This window comes from Neoarius graeffei, chromosome 13, assembly GCF_027579695.1.
Source record: "Neoarius graeffei isolate fNeoGra1 chromosome 13, fNeoGra1.pri, whole genome shotgun sequence".
In the NCBI taxonomy this organism is placed as follows: Eukaryota; Metazoa; Chordata; class Actinopteri; order Siluriformes; family Ariidae; genus Neoarius; species Neoarius graeffei.
Genome location: NC_083581.1, coordinates 8,188,131 through 8,208,359, shown reverse-complemented (window position 1 = coordinate 8,208,359; position 20,229 = coordinate 8,188,131). Strand labels below are relative to the sequence as shown.

Sequence of the window (20,229 nt, the reverse complement as noted above, 5' to 3'; positions counted from 1 at the left end):
TCAGTCCCAGTCGCTGCCCTCCACTCACATTACCTTTTCTTTTTTTTAAAGATTTTTTTGGGGGCTTTTTCCACCTTTATTGGATAGGACAGTGTAGAGACAGGAAATGAGCGGGAGAGAGACAGGGAGGGATCGGGAAATGACCTCAGGTCGGAATCGAACCCGGGTCCCTGGATTTATGGTATGGCGCCTTATCCACCTGAGGCACGACGCCCCCCACATTACCTTTTCTACAGCGCGAAACATTTAGTCAAACGCGGCACTGATGTCGAGGGGTTTGTATTGGAGCGGAGGACAAATGGCTCCAGCTTAGTAGTCTGGCTAACGCAACTTCAAAGCTCTGCGAGCATTGGTCTGGCAAAGATATTAAGCCCAACCGTTTCCCAAAGCGCGTGGTTGACCCGCCTCCCTGAAATGCCTCAGTTTGCTACTGGTCGAAGCCAGAAAAGGCTGTGACGAAGCTTAAACCAATCACATCACTCTTTCCTCTGACGTATGTGACGCGACGGAAACTGCTACCAGCGGGGCTAGCTGGTAGATTAAACTCTTACAGAAGCCGGTCGGGAGCAAGGCGAAAACGTCCTTCCTTTCAATAAATACCTCCAGGGCTGCTCTTTGCTCCGTTTTCAATGAGAACTTCCCGTTGAATGCTTTCAATACAGCATCTACCGCTGTGTCAAAGGCTTGCCGCTGCTCCATGTTCGTAATGTTTCTAGTGAATGAAGCGCTTCCGGCATAGATTCTGTAAACAATCTATGGCTTCTGGTCGCAGTTCTACTACGTCAGTGCCTTGAACACGCCTCTACCCAGGGCTGTTGGAGATGCTCAAAGTTGATTGGCTCCCAATTTTTCGGGAGCTTGGAAGAGCTGGAGATAGCTTGCCTTGCCAGACTAAGCTCGCAACAGGCCCCCGTGTTGCGTCACACTTAGGATGGGTGGGCCCAGGCTACCAGCTTAGAGACAGTTTCAGTTGGCCATGATGGCGTTGAAAATAAAGTCAAGTGCTAGAAGTAGTACATAACATTCAGTGATGGGAATAACGGCGTTAAAATAAAGGCTGTTATAACGCCAGGTAATCTAATTAATTAGCTACAATCGTTATAACGCCGTTACCAATATCAACACGCCATTACTGCATGGTATTGAAGTTGCTCTGAAGCCGTCACCGACTTGGCTCACAGACATAAAAGCTGCGTTTGTCACTCCCCCTCCAGACACCGCTGTCATTTCATTCTCTCCCCTTCCCTCCAAAAGTCGGCATCTGCGCCTTTAGTTTGTGTGGAGAGATATGATCTGCAATAACATGCATTGTTGGCTACAGGCCGAAACATACTTTCAGAATGCACTGGCCAAGGCAGGACTAAACTCCATGTGCCTTCTAATAATAATTAAAAAAAAAAAAAACAGAATAGTAATTTGTAAGCTAAAAAGTCTCGCCTGATACTTTTTTTACTTTTCACAAATACAGTCAACTTCTGTCAAGGGTCACACAAAAAACAGTTGTTCTTGGAAATACATAGGCTAACAAGTTAACAGGTTTAAACAAGTTGAAATAGAAAACACTGCGGTCTCCAGAATACCCCACTCCGAAAATCACTCATTTTTATTCATAAACACAAGCATGTCTCCAACACTGAGACTTTTCTTTCGCCGAGTGGCAGCTGTCTTCAACTGAGGCAGGAGGGCGGGACATGACTGAATGGGTATTTCTGATTTGTCAGCTGTCGTCCTTACACCGCATGGCATGCCCCAAGCGTTTACAACACAGAATTCCAGGTTCTCCGCTCCAAAATAGGCAGCTTCAAAATGATTGATTTTTTTTTTTTTAACCGACAACCAAAAAAAAAAAAAAATATTTAACCGGTTGAAGTTGATTCGGTCAACCATTGGTCAAACGGTCATCGGTTAACATCCCTAACTGTTTTGCCTGTGTATTTTTTTTAAGCTTTTTGTTTGCATCTTTACAACGAAGCGCTGCAAGTTGAAGTGTAAACAACCGACAGTTCGCTTGATTCTCACTTGTGTTGGCTCTTATCTCTCAGGTAAATCATTCACAAAGATCATCAGAAACCCCTTTAAAGACCTGGAACTTAGTTACCGTATTTTCTGGACTATAAGCCGCTACTTTTTTCCTAGGTTTTGAACCATGCGGCTTATACAAAGGTGCGGCTATTCTGTGGATTTTTCTTCCACCGCTAGGGGCGCTCTAACCGGAAGTAGAATCAAAAATAAGATAGACGAAAAATCAATGCAAAGAAGAATTAGCAGATCTTTAGCAGATCTTTAGCAGATAGAACACGCACGACAAATTACTAACTGGTAATTATTTTCAAATCCTCGCCCCTTCATCATGGAAACCACACGAAGAAGTTCGTATGATGCAAGTTTTAAGTTGAAGGCCATCGAGCTTGCTATCCAGGAAGGAAACTGCGCTGCTGCACGCAAGCTTAGCGTCAATGAATCTATGGTGAGACGTTGGAGATGATTAAAGTGACTTGTGGTTTCAAACACAGGAGAAATGAAGGTAAATAAATACCGGTTATTTTCTCTTGGTTCTGTTCCGTTTTAATCAGCAAAGTTGCTGCCATGTTAAAAGGCACTGTTCGGAAAGAATCTGTTCAGGTACATACATGTACATTTACAGTACAAAATCGTTCTGTACATGCAGTAAATATCTAATTTTTCAACATGGATATCTGCGGCTTATAGCCCGGTACGGCTTGTATATCTTTTTTAAAAAAAATTTTTTAAAATAGAGCGGATGCGGCTTATATACAGGTGCGCTCTATAGTCCAGAAAATACGGTAAACAAGACGGAGAAGAAGTGATCACGGCGCACTGTAACTGTACGGCTGGGGAAGAATTTTGTCGTGACCTTCATGCACATGGACTTTATTATTCGTGGTTGTTTTGATCGCGCGCACTCACTGAAAGACTTGTTGAAAAGGCTGCTAGGTCACTCTGTTAAAGAACGCGAGATGCGTTGTTTTCAGTGTGGCAGCCATCGAGTGAGGAGTAAACAAAGAAACAGCTGGGGACTTTAGCGCTTCGTGACTCAAAAAAGTACCGAAAAATAACGACACGTAGCAAGAAAAGTACTTGGAAAACACGAAGGACAGAGCTGAGAGGGAAATACAAACCTTTCACCAAGCGATCGCAGCAAATTCGAGCATGCTTCGACTCGGCTCCCTCCGATTTCAGTGAGAGGGATTTCACAAAAAGCCACCTTTCTCGACGGCTTTTTGTGAAATCCTGTCTTTTTGTGAAATCACGGGAACCTTGAAGAAATGTACAGTATCAGTTTCACGGTTTGATCGATTCGAACAACACGAGTATAAGGCCTTATTCATGCGAGCAATGCACCTTCTCCGTACAAACGCTTTGCCAACTGAGCTTTGGTAGACCACCAGCTAAAGTTGTGAATAACTAATGAGGCGGATGTGACGTTACGTGAAACCCAAGAACACACCAAAGTTCATAGCAAAAGAGTTCGTTATAGCGCGGCTGCAGTGTATAAACACTCCTGAAAGGTTGCTCGACCAATCAATATATTCAATTATTAAACTACTTCCGCTTAATGCTGTAATTTGTTTAACTTTTCTTTGTTTGTGTCTTTTGTTTTAATGCTATACTTTTTCGTAACTTGGCACTGTTGTCAACGACAGTAAATTTGCTTTCCGAAATGTAGTAAATCAATTAGACTGAATAATCCGTGCGTGAGCAGGAAGCAGTTTATTTTATACTGTTTACAACATAACAGTACATCTGATGAAGAACTATATTAAATATAATAATTACAGCTTTATCTGAAATCTACTACATTTATATAAACTGTCCTCTCTTTTAAACTGGCAAGCAACCTTAAACAACATTCATAAAAATATACTTGGGGGGGCAATTAATTAACGTAGCCTTCAACAGCATTACCTTTTATGATGAGGTCACCTCCGTTACCCCCATTGCCCCCGTCTGGGCCGCCCCACTCTTTGCGAGGTTCACTGTGGAAGCTGCAGGCTCCGTCTCCTCCTGACCCGGCCTGGAATTTCACCCTGCGCTGGTCCACGAAGTAACGTGTCTGACAATGAAGGGGAAAAAAGAACAAAATATTTCATTTTATTATTAATTCGCAACACGTCAGAGTTTCAGAAGTTTGGACATAGTCAAGATATTAGGAATGAGTGATTGAAAGCAGACACATAAAAGTTACATAGTTTTAAGGTTTTGCCCCTTGGCCCCTAAGGATAGGGGAGGTCTAAAATGTACATGATACTCCCCATCATTCACCCTTTCCTGACACCTATGTAAACAATCCGCTGCTTGACCTCCCGACCCCAGGGGAGGTAAGGTTTCAATCAGTGACATCAGTAAAAGCAATTAAGACCTGGGTTACATCAAGCATGCCAAGCTCTGCAGACTACAGTGGTGCTTGAAAGCTTGTGAACCCTTTAGAATTTTCTATATTTCTGCATAAATATGACCTAAAACAACATCAGATTTTCACACAAGTCCTAAAAGTAGATAAAGAGAAGCCAGTTAAACAAATGAGACAAAAATATTATACTTGGTCATTGATTTATTGAGGAAAATGATCCAATATTACATATCTGCGAGTGGCAAAAGTATGTGAACCTTTGCTTTCAGTATCTGGTGTGACCCCCTTGTGCAGCAATAACTGCAACTAAACGTTTCCGGTAACTGTTGATCAGTCCTGCACACCGGCTTGGAGGAATTTTAGCCCGTTCCTCCGTACAGAACAGCTTCAACTCTGGGATATTGGTGGGTTTCTTCACATGAACTGCTCGCTTCAGGTCCTTCCACAACATTTTGATTGGATTAAGGTCAGGACTTTGACTTGGCCATTCCAAAACATTAACTTTATTCTTCTTTAACAATTCTTTGGTAGAACGGCTTGTGTGCTTAGGGTCGTTGTCTTGCTGCATGACCCACCTTCTCTTGAGATTCAGTTCATGGACAGATGTCCTGACATTTTCCTTTAGAATTCGCTGGTATAATTCAGAATTCATTGTTCCATCAATGATGGCAAGCCGTCCTGGCCCAGATGCAGCAAAACAGGCCCAAACCATGATACTACCACCACCATGTTTCACAGATGGGATAAGTTTATTATGCTGGAATGCAGTGTTTTCCTTTCTCCAAACATAACGCTTCTCATTTAAATTAAAAAAAAAAAAAAAGTTCTATTTTGGTCTCATCCATCCACAAAACATTTTTCCAATAGCCTTCTGGCTTGTCCACGTGATCTTTAGCAAACTGCAGACGAGCAGCAATGTTCTTTTTGGAGAGCAGTGGCTTTCTCCTTGCAACCCTGCCATGCACACCATTGTTGTTCAGTGTTCTCCTGATGGTGGACTCATGAACATTAACATTAGCCAATGTGAGAGAGGCCTTCAGTTGCTTAGAAGTTACCCTGGGGTCCTTTGTGACCTTGCCGACTATTACACGCCTTGCTCTTGGAGTGATCTTTGTTGGTCGATGTTAGGTTTTATTATTATGTAGGTTTATAAATAATTGTAATTCTTGACCAAGAAGGCAGCAATTTATATTTGTGACAAAATTAAGGATTAATTTCTGTTCAGTTAAAATGACCTTATGTCTGAGCTGGTCATTGTTTGGGAACATTTTGCTTGTTTTGATATGAAATGATTTTTTGATCAGAGATGTGTCTGAACGGCGCCAAGGTCTGCAATGATGCCCCACACACCCACAGCTGCATATCCAACGTGTATTTGGGATTAAAAGTTAAATTTAAAGCCATGATTCATGTTAGTTTTATAGTTTTGTATTAGCCTTATTGCTGCACAAAGTGTTAAGACTTTATATGGGAGAGCTTTTTAAGATCCTTTATTATTTTGGACTATTGCATATACTATGGCAGTGATTTAGATTTAATTGTTAGATCTAAGATGCATTCAAGGATTTAAGTTAGTTTTATAATTACAGAATATAATTTAGGATTGTTAAAGACGTATTCTTATTTGTTATTTTGCTTATGATTGTCTTACTACATATTGATGAAATCAAGATGTAATTTGCTGACTTTGCACACGTGTTAAGAATTTATGATCTTTTCATCCTTTAGCTTTTAGATCCTTTAAACTATTTCTGTTTAATTTGCCATTAATTTCTGACTTCGTAGACTAGACATATTATCTGTGTTTAAAAATTCCATCACCATCTTAAGTACATATTGCCCTATGTTATATCCGACCTGAAGGGGTGTACGTAAGCAATGACCTTTAAAATCTGTTTGTACCTTGCTATCATGTCATATCATCAGAAATATGTCATTATGTTATGATTTACACACACACTGATGGAGATTATTTGACCTGCCCCAAGCTCACTTGCACGCAAGTCAAACACACACACATAAATCTGAACATTCCATTAGAACAGTGGTGTAATTAAGATGTGACACACACACAGACACATATCAAAAATGATGTCACTCACTCACACCCCCCCATAGACACACACATACACACATTCATGCACACACACACATAGATATCAAACAGTGATGTCATTTACACACAGATAACACTCGTATATAATAACCCTCTGTATTCTTGTCCAATGGGGGGAACTTGCGAATAAAGATGTGAACTACATTGGGGTTCCTGTCTTTCTTTGCGACTAACCCCCCAGACATCTGGGTAGTACGAGGGCGGGGGTCCCGAGAAGTAAGTTGACCGTTTCCGACTGGGTGAACCCTAACAGTCGACCACTCCTGGGGAGGGTAACAATGGTCTTGAATTTCCTCCATTTGTAAACAATCTGTCTGACTGTGGATTGGTGGAGTCCAAACTCTTTAGAGATGGTTTTCTAACCTTTTCCAGCCTGATGAGCATCAACAACGCTTTTTCTGAGGTCCTCAGAAATCTCCTTTGTTCATGCCATGATACACTTCCACAAACATGTGTTGTGAAGATCAGACTTTAATAGATCCCTGACTGGCCTGATTGTCATCCCATTGACTGAAAACACCTGACTCTAATTTCACCTTCAAATTAACTGCTAATCCTAGAGGTTCACATACTTTTGCCACTCACAGATATGTAATATTGGATCATTTTCCTCAATAAATAAATGACGAAGTATAATATTTTTGTCTCATTTGTTTAACTGGGTTCTCTTTATCTACTTTTAGGACTTGTGTGAAAACCTGATGTTGTTTTAGGTTATATTTATGCAGAAATATAGAAAATTCTAAAGGGTTCATAAACTTTCAAGCACCACTGTATTTGCTCAATATATTCCCATTGGGTCCTGACTCTTTTGGACACCATGTAGCGATGACAGAAAATAATAAGTCTCTCAGACATTCTAATTGTTCTCATAGAGTCGAAATGTATCTGATTCCTGTACATTAACACAAGTCCAGAAAAAAAAAAAATGCACTGCATCTTTAACATGGCGAAACTATTAAAAGGCTATTTGACTCAACATCACCTGACATTGCTGTTAGCACGCCTTTGGTGCCATGAAGACAGAAAACTTCTGAATTCAAATTTTTTTTAATTATTCCTACAAACCATATGCTCGACATACCAGCTTCTTTTCAGACAGTTCTCTCTTCTTTGAACTTCCCTGAGTTTTTCCACACAGCTGGCAGCTCAGCGACAGGTTTCTGAAGATTAATACGCTGTTTCCACACCTGCGCAGGTACTTCCCGTCAGCAACGGTATTCCCAGAGCGCACAGCAAGAGCCTCGCTCATCATCCTCCAGATCACCAGCTTCATTCTGGCTGCTATCAACATTTAACCTGATACAAGAGAGGATCATATCAATTTAACACTTAAATGGCATTGTGGAAAGAATCAACCACAAATATGATTGAAAAACAGACTTTGGTAACTGTTCTTGTGACCCTCTTCACCAAACTTACTTCGCATCACTGTTATCGCTACTGTACCTCTGCCAGCTGTGTTAGAGGTTATATTTTTGTCTCCGTTTGCTTGTCTGTTTAAAACGTAACTCCAAAAGTAATCAATGGATGTTGATAAAATTTTGAGGAAAAGTGAGCTCTGAGTCAAGGAACAAGTGATTAGATTTTGATGCAAATCCGGATATGTGGCTTGGCGCAGGTAGGTATGGACTCTACCGAGTGCCCTTCTAGTTAAAGGTACTGACTGCAAAGCCATCTGAAATTTAAAAAAAAAATTTTTACTGTGCACGGCATTTCCGAGATGTGATCGTTTTGATCTGTTTCACCTCCCTCTTGAGGTAAACTGTATGGCCCTACAGAAACAGGACGCAGCCAACACAAGGAGCTTTAAAGGGCTGATGACACGAACATGACTCTATGCAATTTCTTAAATAAACTATACAACATGGCAAACATGTTAGATTTCTGTTATAATTACGTGAAAAGAAGCTGTTGTTACGCAAATATCCAACTTTTAATTGCACAGCGCAAGAAAACTGGGTCCGTGGCTCGCGGCCATGTTGTGACGTCAGCGGGAGAACACGCTGCGGTTCACTGGCTGTTCTACTCTGGTTCTACTCAATGGAAATGGCGCATGAAAACGCCGGTGAACTCTCTAGTGCTAGCTCTTCCTCTTCTGGGAGTCTAGAATTGTGTTGATCTCTTCCGAATAGAATCTATGATAGCCTACCCTCTTTACCCTTCGCCTCTCGTTGCTAGGCGGCAGTTACATGAAAGCCGCAAGCTTTCACAAGCAAATACATGAATGATATCACGCCGACTTTATGATTACATTTATGATTATCATGTAGAATCTATAGCTCTACGTACCTTTATCTTATGTCGTTTCACAACACATGTTCTGACAGGAGGACTGTCTTTGGATCCAGCATAGCTACTAGTAGACCCCCTCTGGAATACTGGCAGTGTTGCCAGACTGGGATTTTTCCCGCCCAGTTGAGCGGTTTCAAGTGCATTTTGAACATATTTTGGGCTGTAAAACTTCAGCAGTATCTGGCAACAGATACTGCTGACGTTTTCCAGCCCAAAATATGTTCAAAACCCACCAAAATGCACTTGAAACCGCCCAACTGGGCGGGAAAAATCCCAATCTGGCAACACTGTGTAGGCACTGCTGATGGTAGTAACACACGTTTGTGCTGAACTGCACACCCAAGAGATTCCTTTAAGCTGGGAAGGGTGTCAAAACAATCCAAATCGAAGTGTTCAGAGCACAGGACGGATGTTGGTGAGGGCTCCCACTTGTCACGAGTGCGCCTGACTTGCTTCACCCACTTCGCATGCAGCTCGGGATCTCTGGGAAACTTGAATAAACTTACCCCATCCTTGTGGGTTTTGGAGCAAAAGCCGGCAACACAACGCGAAGGCATAATAACTAATAAATAAATAAATAAATAAATAATAATAATAATACTAATAATGACAAACTGAACACCTGTCGCATCAACAATAAACTGGAAAGTTAGGAGGAAGGTTCTTTTGCTGACGTCATATAGCTCCTTCTCCTCCTTCGTCTCCTGGGCGCTGCAGCCCCGTCAAATTTGCCCAAATAGCCGCGTTTTTTATCATAACTTGTAAAATAGGCGCCTTCGTGAATTAATATATGGATCATCGGGAATTACTTTTTATGTTAGAAAACATCGCCAAAAATGTCAAAAACGTGTCATCAGCACTTTAACTAATTAGCATAACTACGGAACTGGTCACACCAAGATGGTGATGCGCGGAAAACATCGCGACTCTGCATCGACCTTGGAGAGTTTTGAGCCGCAGGGATGTAATTTGTGGTTCAGGAATAGATCTGTGAAACAAAATCTCTTTTCTCTGTTACTGCTTTTGTGTTATCGTTTCTTTCTCTGTATGATCAAAACATTAGGTGTATAACTCCATATTTGCTACCGTGGCGTCAAGTGCATGGATTCTAAAGCTAAGACAGCTAAGCGCTAGCTAGAATGACTGAGTCATCTGTCCAGAAAAATGACACATCATGTAACCTTGCTCTATCTTGCAGTTGCACTCACTAGGCAGGCTTTCCTTTTCCGCCGGCGGGAGAACGTAGGTCAAACGTGGGGCGGCACGGTGGTGTAGTGGTTAGCGCCATTGCCTCACAGCAAGAAGGTCCGGGTTTGAGCCCCGGGGCCGGCGAGGGCCTTTCTGTGTGGAGTTTGCATGTTCTCCTCATGTCCGTGTGGGTTTCCTCCGGGTGCTCCGGTTTCCCCCACAGTCCAAAGACATGCAGGTTAGGTTAACTGGTGACTCTAAATTGACCGTAGGTGTGAATGGTTGTCTGTGTCTATTTGTCAGCCCTGTGATGACTACACCTTTCGCCCGTAGTCAGCTGGGATAGGCTCCAGCTTGCCTGCGACCCTGTAGAAGGATAAAGCGGCTAGAGATAATGAGATGAGATGAGTAGGTCAAATGTCCCACAGTGGTCACATGATATTGTTGCTCAGTTACTTCGGCAAACTCCGGAACCGTAAAATGCGGGACGCTTTTTTTCCCCCCCTCTCAGTAAAGCATTTACACACATGATACATGATGTGTCCAGCAGCAAAACATCTCGAAGCTCCAAGGGCAACAGAAATACAATGTTTTGTCCAGGATTCAACTTTGCAGTCAGCACCTTTAACCATGTTTACAAATTAGTCACATTTTAACATACTGTTTTACTAGGGTGACCAGACGCCCCGGTTTTACCGGGACAGTCCCGATTTGGGGTTGTGTGTCCCGAGTCCCGACAAAAGTCTGTCGGGACACGGATATGTCCCGGTTTTCGCCACTTGTGACGTTTGCGACTGAGCAGCGTGGGAATCATTAGCGGAGAAATGTCTGCATTTACTATTTTGATGAATTGACAGGAATCGCAGACTTTCCTGGTTACTGCCCCCTGGCCCTGTGGCATGGGTGTTTATTTAGCCACATTATTCCAGACAACAGAACGTGTTGCCATGCAACAATAAAATAAACATTAACTGGCGTGAATGTTCTTTGTCTAGCCGCAGTAATGCCGCAGCAATTATGCCGAAAAGAAAATGTACCTTTTCCAAAGATTTACAGGGCACCTATCCCTTCCTCCGAGAGCTGCAGAACAATGCGCACGAAGCCTACTGCACACACTGTAAGTGCTTTGTTCTTGTACTGAGTTGGGTAGCCTATGCTGCAAATGCTGTGTGCTCCTGTGGGGGCTTTCCTCGGGCTGTCGCCCCTCTCCTCCTTTACTGCTGAGAGAGGCCCTTCATATAATCTTTTTTTATTCACCTTGTTATCCCGAGATAACGACATAATTAATTCAGGATCTTGAGAAAACAACACAACTAATTCGAGATCTCGAGAAAATAAAACTGTTATTTCGAGATCTCGAGAAAACAAAATTATTTCATGATCTCAGCTGGATCACTGTATCTCCGTCGGTAGAGACGAAGCCGGGCCAGTCTTCTGCGGAGGTGCCGCGGACTAATTTTGAAATTATCCCTTATTAAAAGACTTAATGCAATCTCTCCCTGTGTCAACCCCTGATCAAAATATTGCCTTATTAGGTGATCGATTATTCCAGACATTCTAATGACCAAAGTTGCGTCCCAGTGATTTTCAACCTGTGGGCCGCCAAGGCATTGCAAGGGGGCCGTCAAATCATTTTCTAAAAATCTTAATATAATATTTGTGTGTGCCTGAGTGTCCAAAAATAATAAAGCGCTACCATCTCCTGAATTACATTTGTGGTTTTCAAAGTAAAAGGATGAGTGTTGCAACCCCTTATTGGCTGTTGACTCGTTACAATCCGCGGCAAAGTCAGTGTAAACAGTGGTAGTTGTCATGGTGATCCGCTGTTAACATGTTCAAGGTCCAGTACAAAGTGGAGGGAGCGATAAGAAAACTCGCGCAGTGGGATAAGCGTGTCGACCAGTCAAATTATGACTCCTTTGTTTGAAAACTTGTCAGATTTTTTGACAAAGGAAGAGAGGCAGCTTCCCATCCATGTGACTAATGCAATCAAAGAGCACCTCCAGGGTTTGAAAACACAGCTGCGCGAATACTTCCCTCCCCTCGATGCGCAATGCAGTTGGATCGAAAATCCATTCGGCGTTCACAGTGACGAGGCCATTGCTGCCCTGAGCGCAAAAGAGCAAGACAGTCTTCTGGAGCTCTCCTGCGACATCGCATTGAAGCTGGTCTTCTCACAGAAGCACCTGATAAACTTTTGGCTTCATGTTGCTTCTGAGTATCCCGATCTGGCCGACAGAGCTGTGAGATTTCTGATGCCTTTTCCAACGACGTACCTATGTGAGTGCGGGTTTTCTGCACTAGTGGCGCTGAAGACAAAGTACAGAAATAAACTGAATGTTGAGCCAGATCTTCGACTGTCATCCATTGTGCCAGACATAAAGTATCTGGTTGGCACCATGCAACATCAGCCTTCACATTAGGTGCAATGCATTGGTTTTGCTTCATTGCAATTATTTTCTTGACAGAATATATGATGTTGTTGAGTAATGCACACTGACCTTCCTGCATATTAATTCAGTTCAGTCCTAAATATTCTATTTTCACATCAAAATAATAAAATATTACCCTTTTATGTGGTTACTGCATTTTTCATAATAGTTCTATTCAGTCCCAAATGTTCCATTTTTAATATTAAAATAAAAATTGGTCTTAAAATGCATTCATTTGCCTTGGTATTATTTATTGGGTCAGTGGTGGGCCGCGGACATTTGTGAGATCTTCAAGTGGGCCCTGACATAGAAAAGGTTGGGAACCCCTGGTTTATACAGAATGAGAAATAGCCCCAACGTCAGCATGTTACAAGTCTCTTGGCGCACCTGAATGAACCATTTCTCAGCTGTTTACTCGAGATCATGAAATAATTGTTTTGTTTTCCCAAGATCTCGGAATAACGGTTTTGTTTTCTCGAGATCTCGAATTAGTTGTGTTGTTTTCTCGAGATCCTGAATTAATTATGTCGTTATCTCGGGATAACAAGGTGAATAAAAAAAAAAAAGGATTATATGAAGGGCCTCTCTCGGCTTCCGTAGTATATATTCTCAAATCACTTGTCTCTTTTTTGTTTCTGTTTAACATACCATTCTGACAGTTTGGCCATATTGCTGTGTTGAACAGCTTGTTGCACCTTCCATTAAAGTGTTCACTTTTGTACACATCATCTTGCTTTATTCATTCAGTTGTGGGGAATGGTTAGTAAGGTTGATTCTGAACTAGGCTACATGTGCATATGCATTCTTCTTGGTGTTCTCACAAACAGGTGACATAAATTAGTTTAAATGTGGCCTATGGACATCGCCTGGCCTATTCTCAGCCATTACAACATCTGTTGTCTGACCATAATTTAACTGATCTGTATACCACTATGCTACTAGATAACAAAATGCCTGTTGGTTTTATTTCATGTGAGATGTTGATAAATGTGAGCTTCAACAAAATGATAAGAGCACCTCTCTGAGTGTCACGTTTACGTAAAAAAAAAGGTGTGCGTGCACGAGCATGGTCGCACGCAAATGTGTCCCGGTTTCAGACTCGGGGAATCTGGTCACCCTATCGCAAGGCTGACACTTGCACAATTCCGTGGCACGCATTGGCACGACTCGAGTCGTGCCAGTGCGCAAACTAGTCGTAAACTGGCGTGAAGTGTGCGTAAACCTGTCGTGACTGCGTGCCATGTCGGGACGAGAATTTTGAAATGTTCAAAATTTTGGTCACGACAAAATTTCGCGACCGGGTCGTGAACTATGCGCAAACTGTTCGTGAACTCGTCGTGACGATGCGGGAGGATGCGTGCCAGTGCGTGGAAGTGCGCGCCATGCCACGACTGTCACGAACTGCCACGAACAGTTCACGACATGTTCACGAATTGGTGCGCGTCGCAGCGTGGCCGTGCCTTCCCACTGACACGGTCACGCATTGATGGCACGAGCAGTTCACGACTAGTTTACGCACTTCACGAACAGTTTGCGCATGGCACGAGCAGTTCACGACGAGTTCACGACTACTGCGCGACAGTGGCGCTCGCGTCGGTGCGGGGGTATATATAGGGCTTCCCGGACACTTCTCGCCATTCCAGAGATCACCAGCGAGGAGACAACTTAAGTCGGCACGACACCGTCCGAACTGCGCAAACTCGTCGTGCCAATGCGGGAAGTGCGTAAACTATGCGCAAACTCGTCGTGCCAGTTCGTGAATGTGGACGGGCACGCATTCGTGAACTCGTCGTGAACTATGCGTGAACTAGTCGTGAACAGTGCGGGAGCCTCCCAGTTCGTGCCCCAAAATGGCACGACTTGCCACGACAAAATCGTGGCCAAAAGTCGTGCAAGTGTCAACCTTGCATATGCTTTAGGCAACACAATATTGAAGGCATGGCCCAGTTCTTCTATACGACTCATTTTAATCCTGTTAACACGGCGAAATACGAGCAGCTTATCAAAGATGAAACTACTCACGAGTGTGTTTAGAATTTTAAATAGAAAAACAGCAACCTCAGTGTGTTTCCATAGAAACAGAACCTGCAGAAAGATTCGTTAGCTCGCACTAGCTAAACGTATTAGCCGTTGTGCTAATGGCTTTTACAAAATATGTAGCTATTTATACAACCATTACATATCTAATTTGGCTTCGTCAAAAATAGAATCTTTCTTCAATAATATTCCATCTCTTTTTTTTCTCATTAATTAGAGTTAAAAACAGAAAAGTCACCTTAATTGCTCGCCAGCATGCTTCAATACAAAAGCCAACAACACCGGCTGATGGGCGGAGCTACAACTACGGCAGCTGCACAGGTACAAAAGACATCAATGATTTTTCATCTTGAGTTTTATTTTCATCCATCCATGTCACATTTTATTCATTTATCATCGGCATGTTTATTTATGTATCTTAAATCTAATTTAAAAATCTTATAAAATGATGTACCATTTCAATTATTTTCTTTAAAGATGTACTGCACACTTAAATGTGTTTTTTGAGCTGTAAACTAAATAATATTATGACTCTACTGTGATGAAACACATGGTAATATTGACAAAAGCACGATTTTTATTTATTTTTTTAAATCTGCATTTTATGGGTTGAAAATGGCTCAAAACGCCATTGAAACGATTGTGAACCTTGCAAGACCGATGCTGACGTAGAGGGGTCTGTCTCAGAAACTGGGTACTGTGGGGGTCCCCCACTAAATATACTCACAGTCAGTAAACTATACGGTTTTGAATGGTGATGTTGGTTTTAATTTGAAATAAAATGATGAAAGAAATAATACAGATAAAACTAAATCGGGCGGCACGGTGGTGTAGTGGTTAGCGCTGTCGCCTCACAGCAAGAAGGTCCGGGTTCGAGCCCCGTGGCCGGCGAGGGCCTTTCTGTGCGGAGTTTGCATGTTCTCCCCATGTCCGCGTGGGTTTCCTCCGGGTGCTCCGGTTTCCCCCACAGTCCAAAGACATGCAGGTTAGGTTAACTGGTGACTCTAAATTGAGCGTAGGTGTGAATGTGAGTGTGAATGGTTGTCTGTGTCTATGTGTCAGCCCTGTGATGACCTGGCGACTTGTCCAGGGTGAACCCCACCTTTCTCCCGTAGTCAGCTGGGATAGGCTCCAGCTCGCCTGCGACCCTGTAGAAGGATAAAGCGGCTACAGATAATGAGATGAGAAACTAAATCGTTCATTAACACACTGAACTCAGGGACCGCACATCTCACTTTACCTCGCTCGTTTGCACTATTCCGCACTACCTCACCTCAACAGCTGCTAGTTTGTTTATACTGCTTATTTCATGTTTACCTGTTATACCTCAAGTGCCCTTGACTGTTTGTTTATTTGCACCAATTTACGTGTGTGTGTGTATATATATATGTATGTATGTATGTATATATGAGTGTTTAGTCTATGTCTAGTTCTTATCTAGAGTGTTTATACTGTTTGTTTGTTTTTTTCAATTATTCTATTTTTATTTATTGCATTGCCTGTTTGCACCGTGGGTCAGAGAGGACTGAAATTTCATCTGTGCTGTATGTCGAGCATGTATAGCATATTTGACAATAAAGTTGACTTGACTAAATCTTTGATGTGAAGAAAGAAGAAACCTTTTATTTGTCACATGGACACTTCAAGCACAGTGAAATTCATCCTCTGCGTTTAACCCATCTGAAGCAGTGAACACACACACACACACCCAGAGCAGTGGGCAGCCACACTACAGCGCCCAGGGAGCAGCCAGGGGTTCGGTACCTTGCTCAAGGGCACCTCAGCCCAAGGCCACCCCACATTAACCTAACTGCATGTCTTTGGACTGTGGGGGAAACCCACGCAGACACGGGGAGAACATGCAAACTCCACACAGAAAGGCCCTTGCCAGCCGCTGGGCTCGAACCCGGAACCTTCTTGCTGTGAGGCGACCGTGCTAACCACTACACCACCGTGCTGCCCGTGAATATTCAGAATTTGGCAAAAATTCTGCAAATTTGTGGAAAAATGGCGGCTTGATCTGGGACATGATAAATGGTCGACTACTTCGCATTCCCTTAAAAAGGTTGTAGTCCACTGAAAAGTCTACAGTTATCACTAATTGTATTTTAAGATGTAACTTTATACACCTAAGGATTGGTGCGCTCACAGAATAATCATAACCGTAATAAAACATCACGCAAAATATTTGATCACCGTTGTAACTCCATTTTCCGCAGACACAAAACCAATACGATCGTGTTTTTTTTATCTAAACGGAAAGCCTCAGGGTCAAGGTCACTACCTCACCAAAAGTAGTAACTTAAAATCACTACGCCATATAAACATTTAGTTATAAATCTGCGATTTTGTTTTTTAAAACGAAACCTGAAAGTTAGGTATAGAATATGTTTCTTACAGAATATGTTACGATGGTAGCTGGTCTTGTATGAATTTCTGAGGTATAAAATGAGTCGTGGTCTATTTTTTACCGTAGCGTGTTATTTGTGTGCGGGGAAGGACACACATTAACAATTTGCATGTGTAGAATGGAATTTTCCACTCCAGCAGTTAGAAGTTGATCGTGCTTCCATTTGCGGTCTTTCTGTTACGCAGGTGATCTGTTCGGACGTTATCGCTGAGAAGGTGAGTTTTGACAGTGCTATTCTGTTTTAGTCTTGCAGTATAAGGCAATAGAATGTTTCTTTTTCATCTTACTTTCATATTTCGCAGTGTTTGTGTATTTTTGGCCAATATTTTGCAACCATGGTCAATTTAGATCAAACTTTTGATAGAATCTACGGCCGGTCATTTTGCCTCGCCCTCGCCTCGCGCTCGGTCCGGTGCGGTAGTGATGTACCGTTGCTCGCGCGCTGCAGCAGAGACCCGCGCGACCTTCAGCCGGTACAGTCGCTGTTCTTTTACCACCGCCGTTATTCTCATCTTTAAGGTGTGTTCTTGATTTTTCCATTGTGTCCTATTTTGCCATATCAAATATCCAAAATGTATCATCTCATCTCATCTCATTATCTCTAGCCGCTTTATCCTTCTATAGGGTCGCAGGCAAGCTGGAGCCTATCCCAGCTGACTACGGGCGAAAGGCGGGGTACACCCTGGACAAGTCGCCAGGTCATCACAGGACTGACACATAGACACAGACAACCATTCACACTCACATTCACACCTACGCTCAATTTAGAGTCACCAGTTAACCTAACCTGCATGTCTTTGGACTGTGGGGGAAACCGGAGCACCCGGAGGAAACCCACGCGGACACGGGGAGAACATGCAAACTCCACACAGAAAGGCCCTCACTGGCCACGGGGCTCGAACCCAGGACCTTCTTGCTGTGAGGCGACAGCACTAACCACTACACCACCGTGCCGCCCCATAGTTATTTTATATGTAAATCAATTTTACAAAAGCATCTGAATTGTAATCAAAAAAATTTTCCACAGTGGAGGCCAGATAAAGCAAGATACTATCTTTATTCTTATTAAACATGACAAAAGAAACATTGAGTGTTTGGTAAATGCAAAAAAATAGTAAAATTATAAAATTTATTTTTTGACCATAATGTCCCAAATGAGAGACCAGTTTCTGAGACGGACCCAGAGTCGACCGTTAGGTGTTTCTCTATGTCATGAAACTTTCATGCAAGAAGAAAAAAGAACATTCACACCCTTTAATCAGAGGTAGGTTTCGCACATTCCCCAGCCCGTGCTCTTGAGGGTGAATCTGTGAAACCGCACTCATTTTCAAATATATTCTGATGTTGCCTCATCATTAACAGGAGTTTACGCCCCTCGTCCCTTCACCACCGTTCCCTGATAGCCCCTCCATGCCCTTCTTCTCAGCCCTTGGCCCACTTTGTAGCCTTTTTCAAAATGATGCAGTTGGTGAAGTTAGGCTCAGAGCTGGGGGTGAAGTTACACTATAAATTATTTGAAATATTTATTTTGTTTACCGGCGGCACGGTGGTGTAGTGGTTAGCGCTGTCGCCTCACAGCAAGAAGGTTCTGGGTTTGAGCCCAGCGGCCGGCTAGGGCCTTTCTGTGCGGAGTTTGCGTGTTCTCCCCGTGTCCGCGTGGGTTTCCTCCGGGTGCTCCGGTTTCCCCCACAGTCCAAAGACATGCAGGTTAGGTCAACTGGTGACTCTAAATTGACCGTAGGTGTGAATGTGAGTGTGAATGGTTGTCTGTGTCTATGTGTCAGCCCTGTGATGACCTGGCGACTCGTCCAGGGTGTACCCCGCCTTTCGCCCGTAGTCAGCTGGGATAGGCTCCAGCTTGCCTGCGACCCTGTAGAACAGGATAAAGCGGCTAGAGATAATGAGATGAGATTAGTGTTACTTTTTTAATCGCTACTTGTGATACACTATATGGCTTGTTGCCCCAAAGTTGGAAACACAATTGTATAGAATGTCTAGGTATACTGTCACATTCCAAATTTCCCTTCACTATGTAATGTTCTTTATATTACATGGACACATCCACAGAGAAAAAAAATGCACATTTTTTTTTCAAATACGCATTTGACAATGCGTATCTAGTCAGCAGGGAAACACTGCAAGTGACATCATTGGAGTGAAATATCAGGAATTATTATACATACAGGACACTTTTTCCATGGAATAAAAAACATGTTCTATTCCCTTCTAGCAGGTTTCATTAATTTGGTTTGATAGCATGCAATATTGTTAGCATATCGCTTATCCTACTGTACTACGTCACTCTAGCCAATGGAGAATGAGCGTTGAATATGGTTTACGATATTGCATGGTTGTCCAGACAACATGACGTCACACATCAGAGACATAAAACTTCCGCGCTAGTGAGCGACTGTGACAATTTGTAAACAAACATGGCCACCAGGTTTGCTTCATTAAATACAGAAGTTTGAGAAAATTTTGAAAGAGAAAGACGTGTTGAACAGCTGAAAGGAATGTGTATGAATAATAATAATGATATTGGCTGGGTTTTTTTTGTGGTATATCAGATATATTCCATTCAGCTACTCGTCTTCGACTCCTTCAATATCATGCTAGCTGAATGGAATATATCTGATATACCACTCAACGCCAGCCAATATTATTTAAAAGTCACTCAGATCCGTGACATATTTCATATGAAAAATTTGAGTTTTTCAACATGAGAAGATAAACTTCATATCTTCAAGCTAACGTGTGATTTTATTTTTATTATATAGACACATTCACAAATAAAATGTGCCCAAATTTATCAAAATTCATAAATTTCCTTATGGTTAGAGAAGCAGCTTTGGGACCAAAAGGTTGCTGGTTTGATTCCCTGGACCAGCAGGAATGGCTGAAGTGCCCTTGAGCAAGGCATCCAAAACCTCCAAGTGCTCCCCAGACTACTCTGGGTATGTCGTGTGTCACTCTGGATAAGAGCATTTGCTAAATGTCTATCATGTAATGTAAGTAAGAAACCTAAGCTGTTCCAGCATGGCCATGCTCCTGTGCACAAATTGAGCTCCATGAAGACATAGTTTGCCAACATTGGTGTGAAAGAACTCGAGTGTCCTGCACAGAGCCCTGAGCTCAACCCTATGGGATGGACTTGAACACCAACTTTGTGCCAGGCCTTCTTGACTGATCAACCTCTTGTGGCTAAATCACCACAGCCACTGTCCGAACTCTTTCTAGGAGAGTAGAGGCTGTTATAGCAGCAAAGGTGGGACCAAATCAGTGTAATTTTCCATTGTCGTGGAATGGCATGTTCAATAGTCAGGTGTCCACATACTTTTGGCCATACAGTGTAACATTATTTAATCCCTGAAGCCGTAAG

General features: G+C 42.6%; 1 protein-coding gene across 4 annotated transcripts in view; it reads right to left on the bottom strand.

The window, feature by feature from the left end:
• mtg2 (mitochondrial ribosome-associated GTPase 2) overlaps positions 1-14,740 on the bottom strand; it is a 66,684-nt gene extending 51,944 nt beyond the window's left edge. For 2 of the 4 annotated variants that reach the window (XM_060937182.1, XM_060937186.1), the window contains exons 1-3: positions 14,679-14,740; positions 7,573-7,787; positions 3,928-4,075 (exon numbers count right to left, since the gene is read on the bottom strand). In XM_060937182.1, coding sequence (XP_060793165.1) covers positions 3,928-4,075; positions 7,573-7,782 — 358 coding nt within the window. In that variant the 5' untranslated portion in view covers positions 7,783-7,787; positions 14,679-14,740. Of the gene's footprint in view, positions 1-3,927; positions 4,076-7,572; positions 7,788-8,780; positions 8,889-9,991; positions 10,386-14,678 lie in introns of those variants that run through there. The other 2 variants (XM_060937185.1, XM_060937183.1) reach the window with 2 other exon arrangements.
• Positions 14,741-20,229: the final 5,489 nt, after the last annotated feature.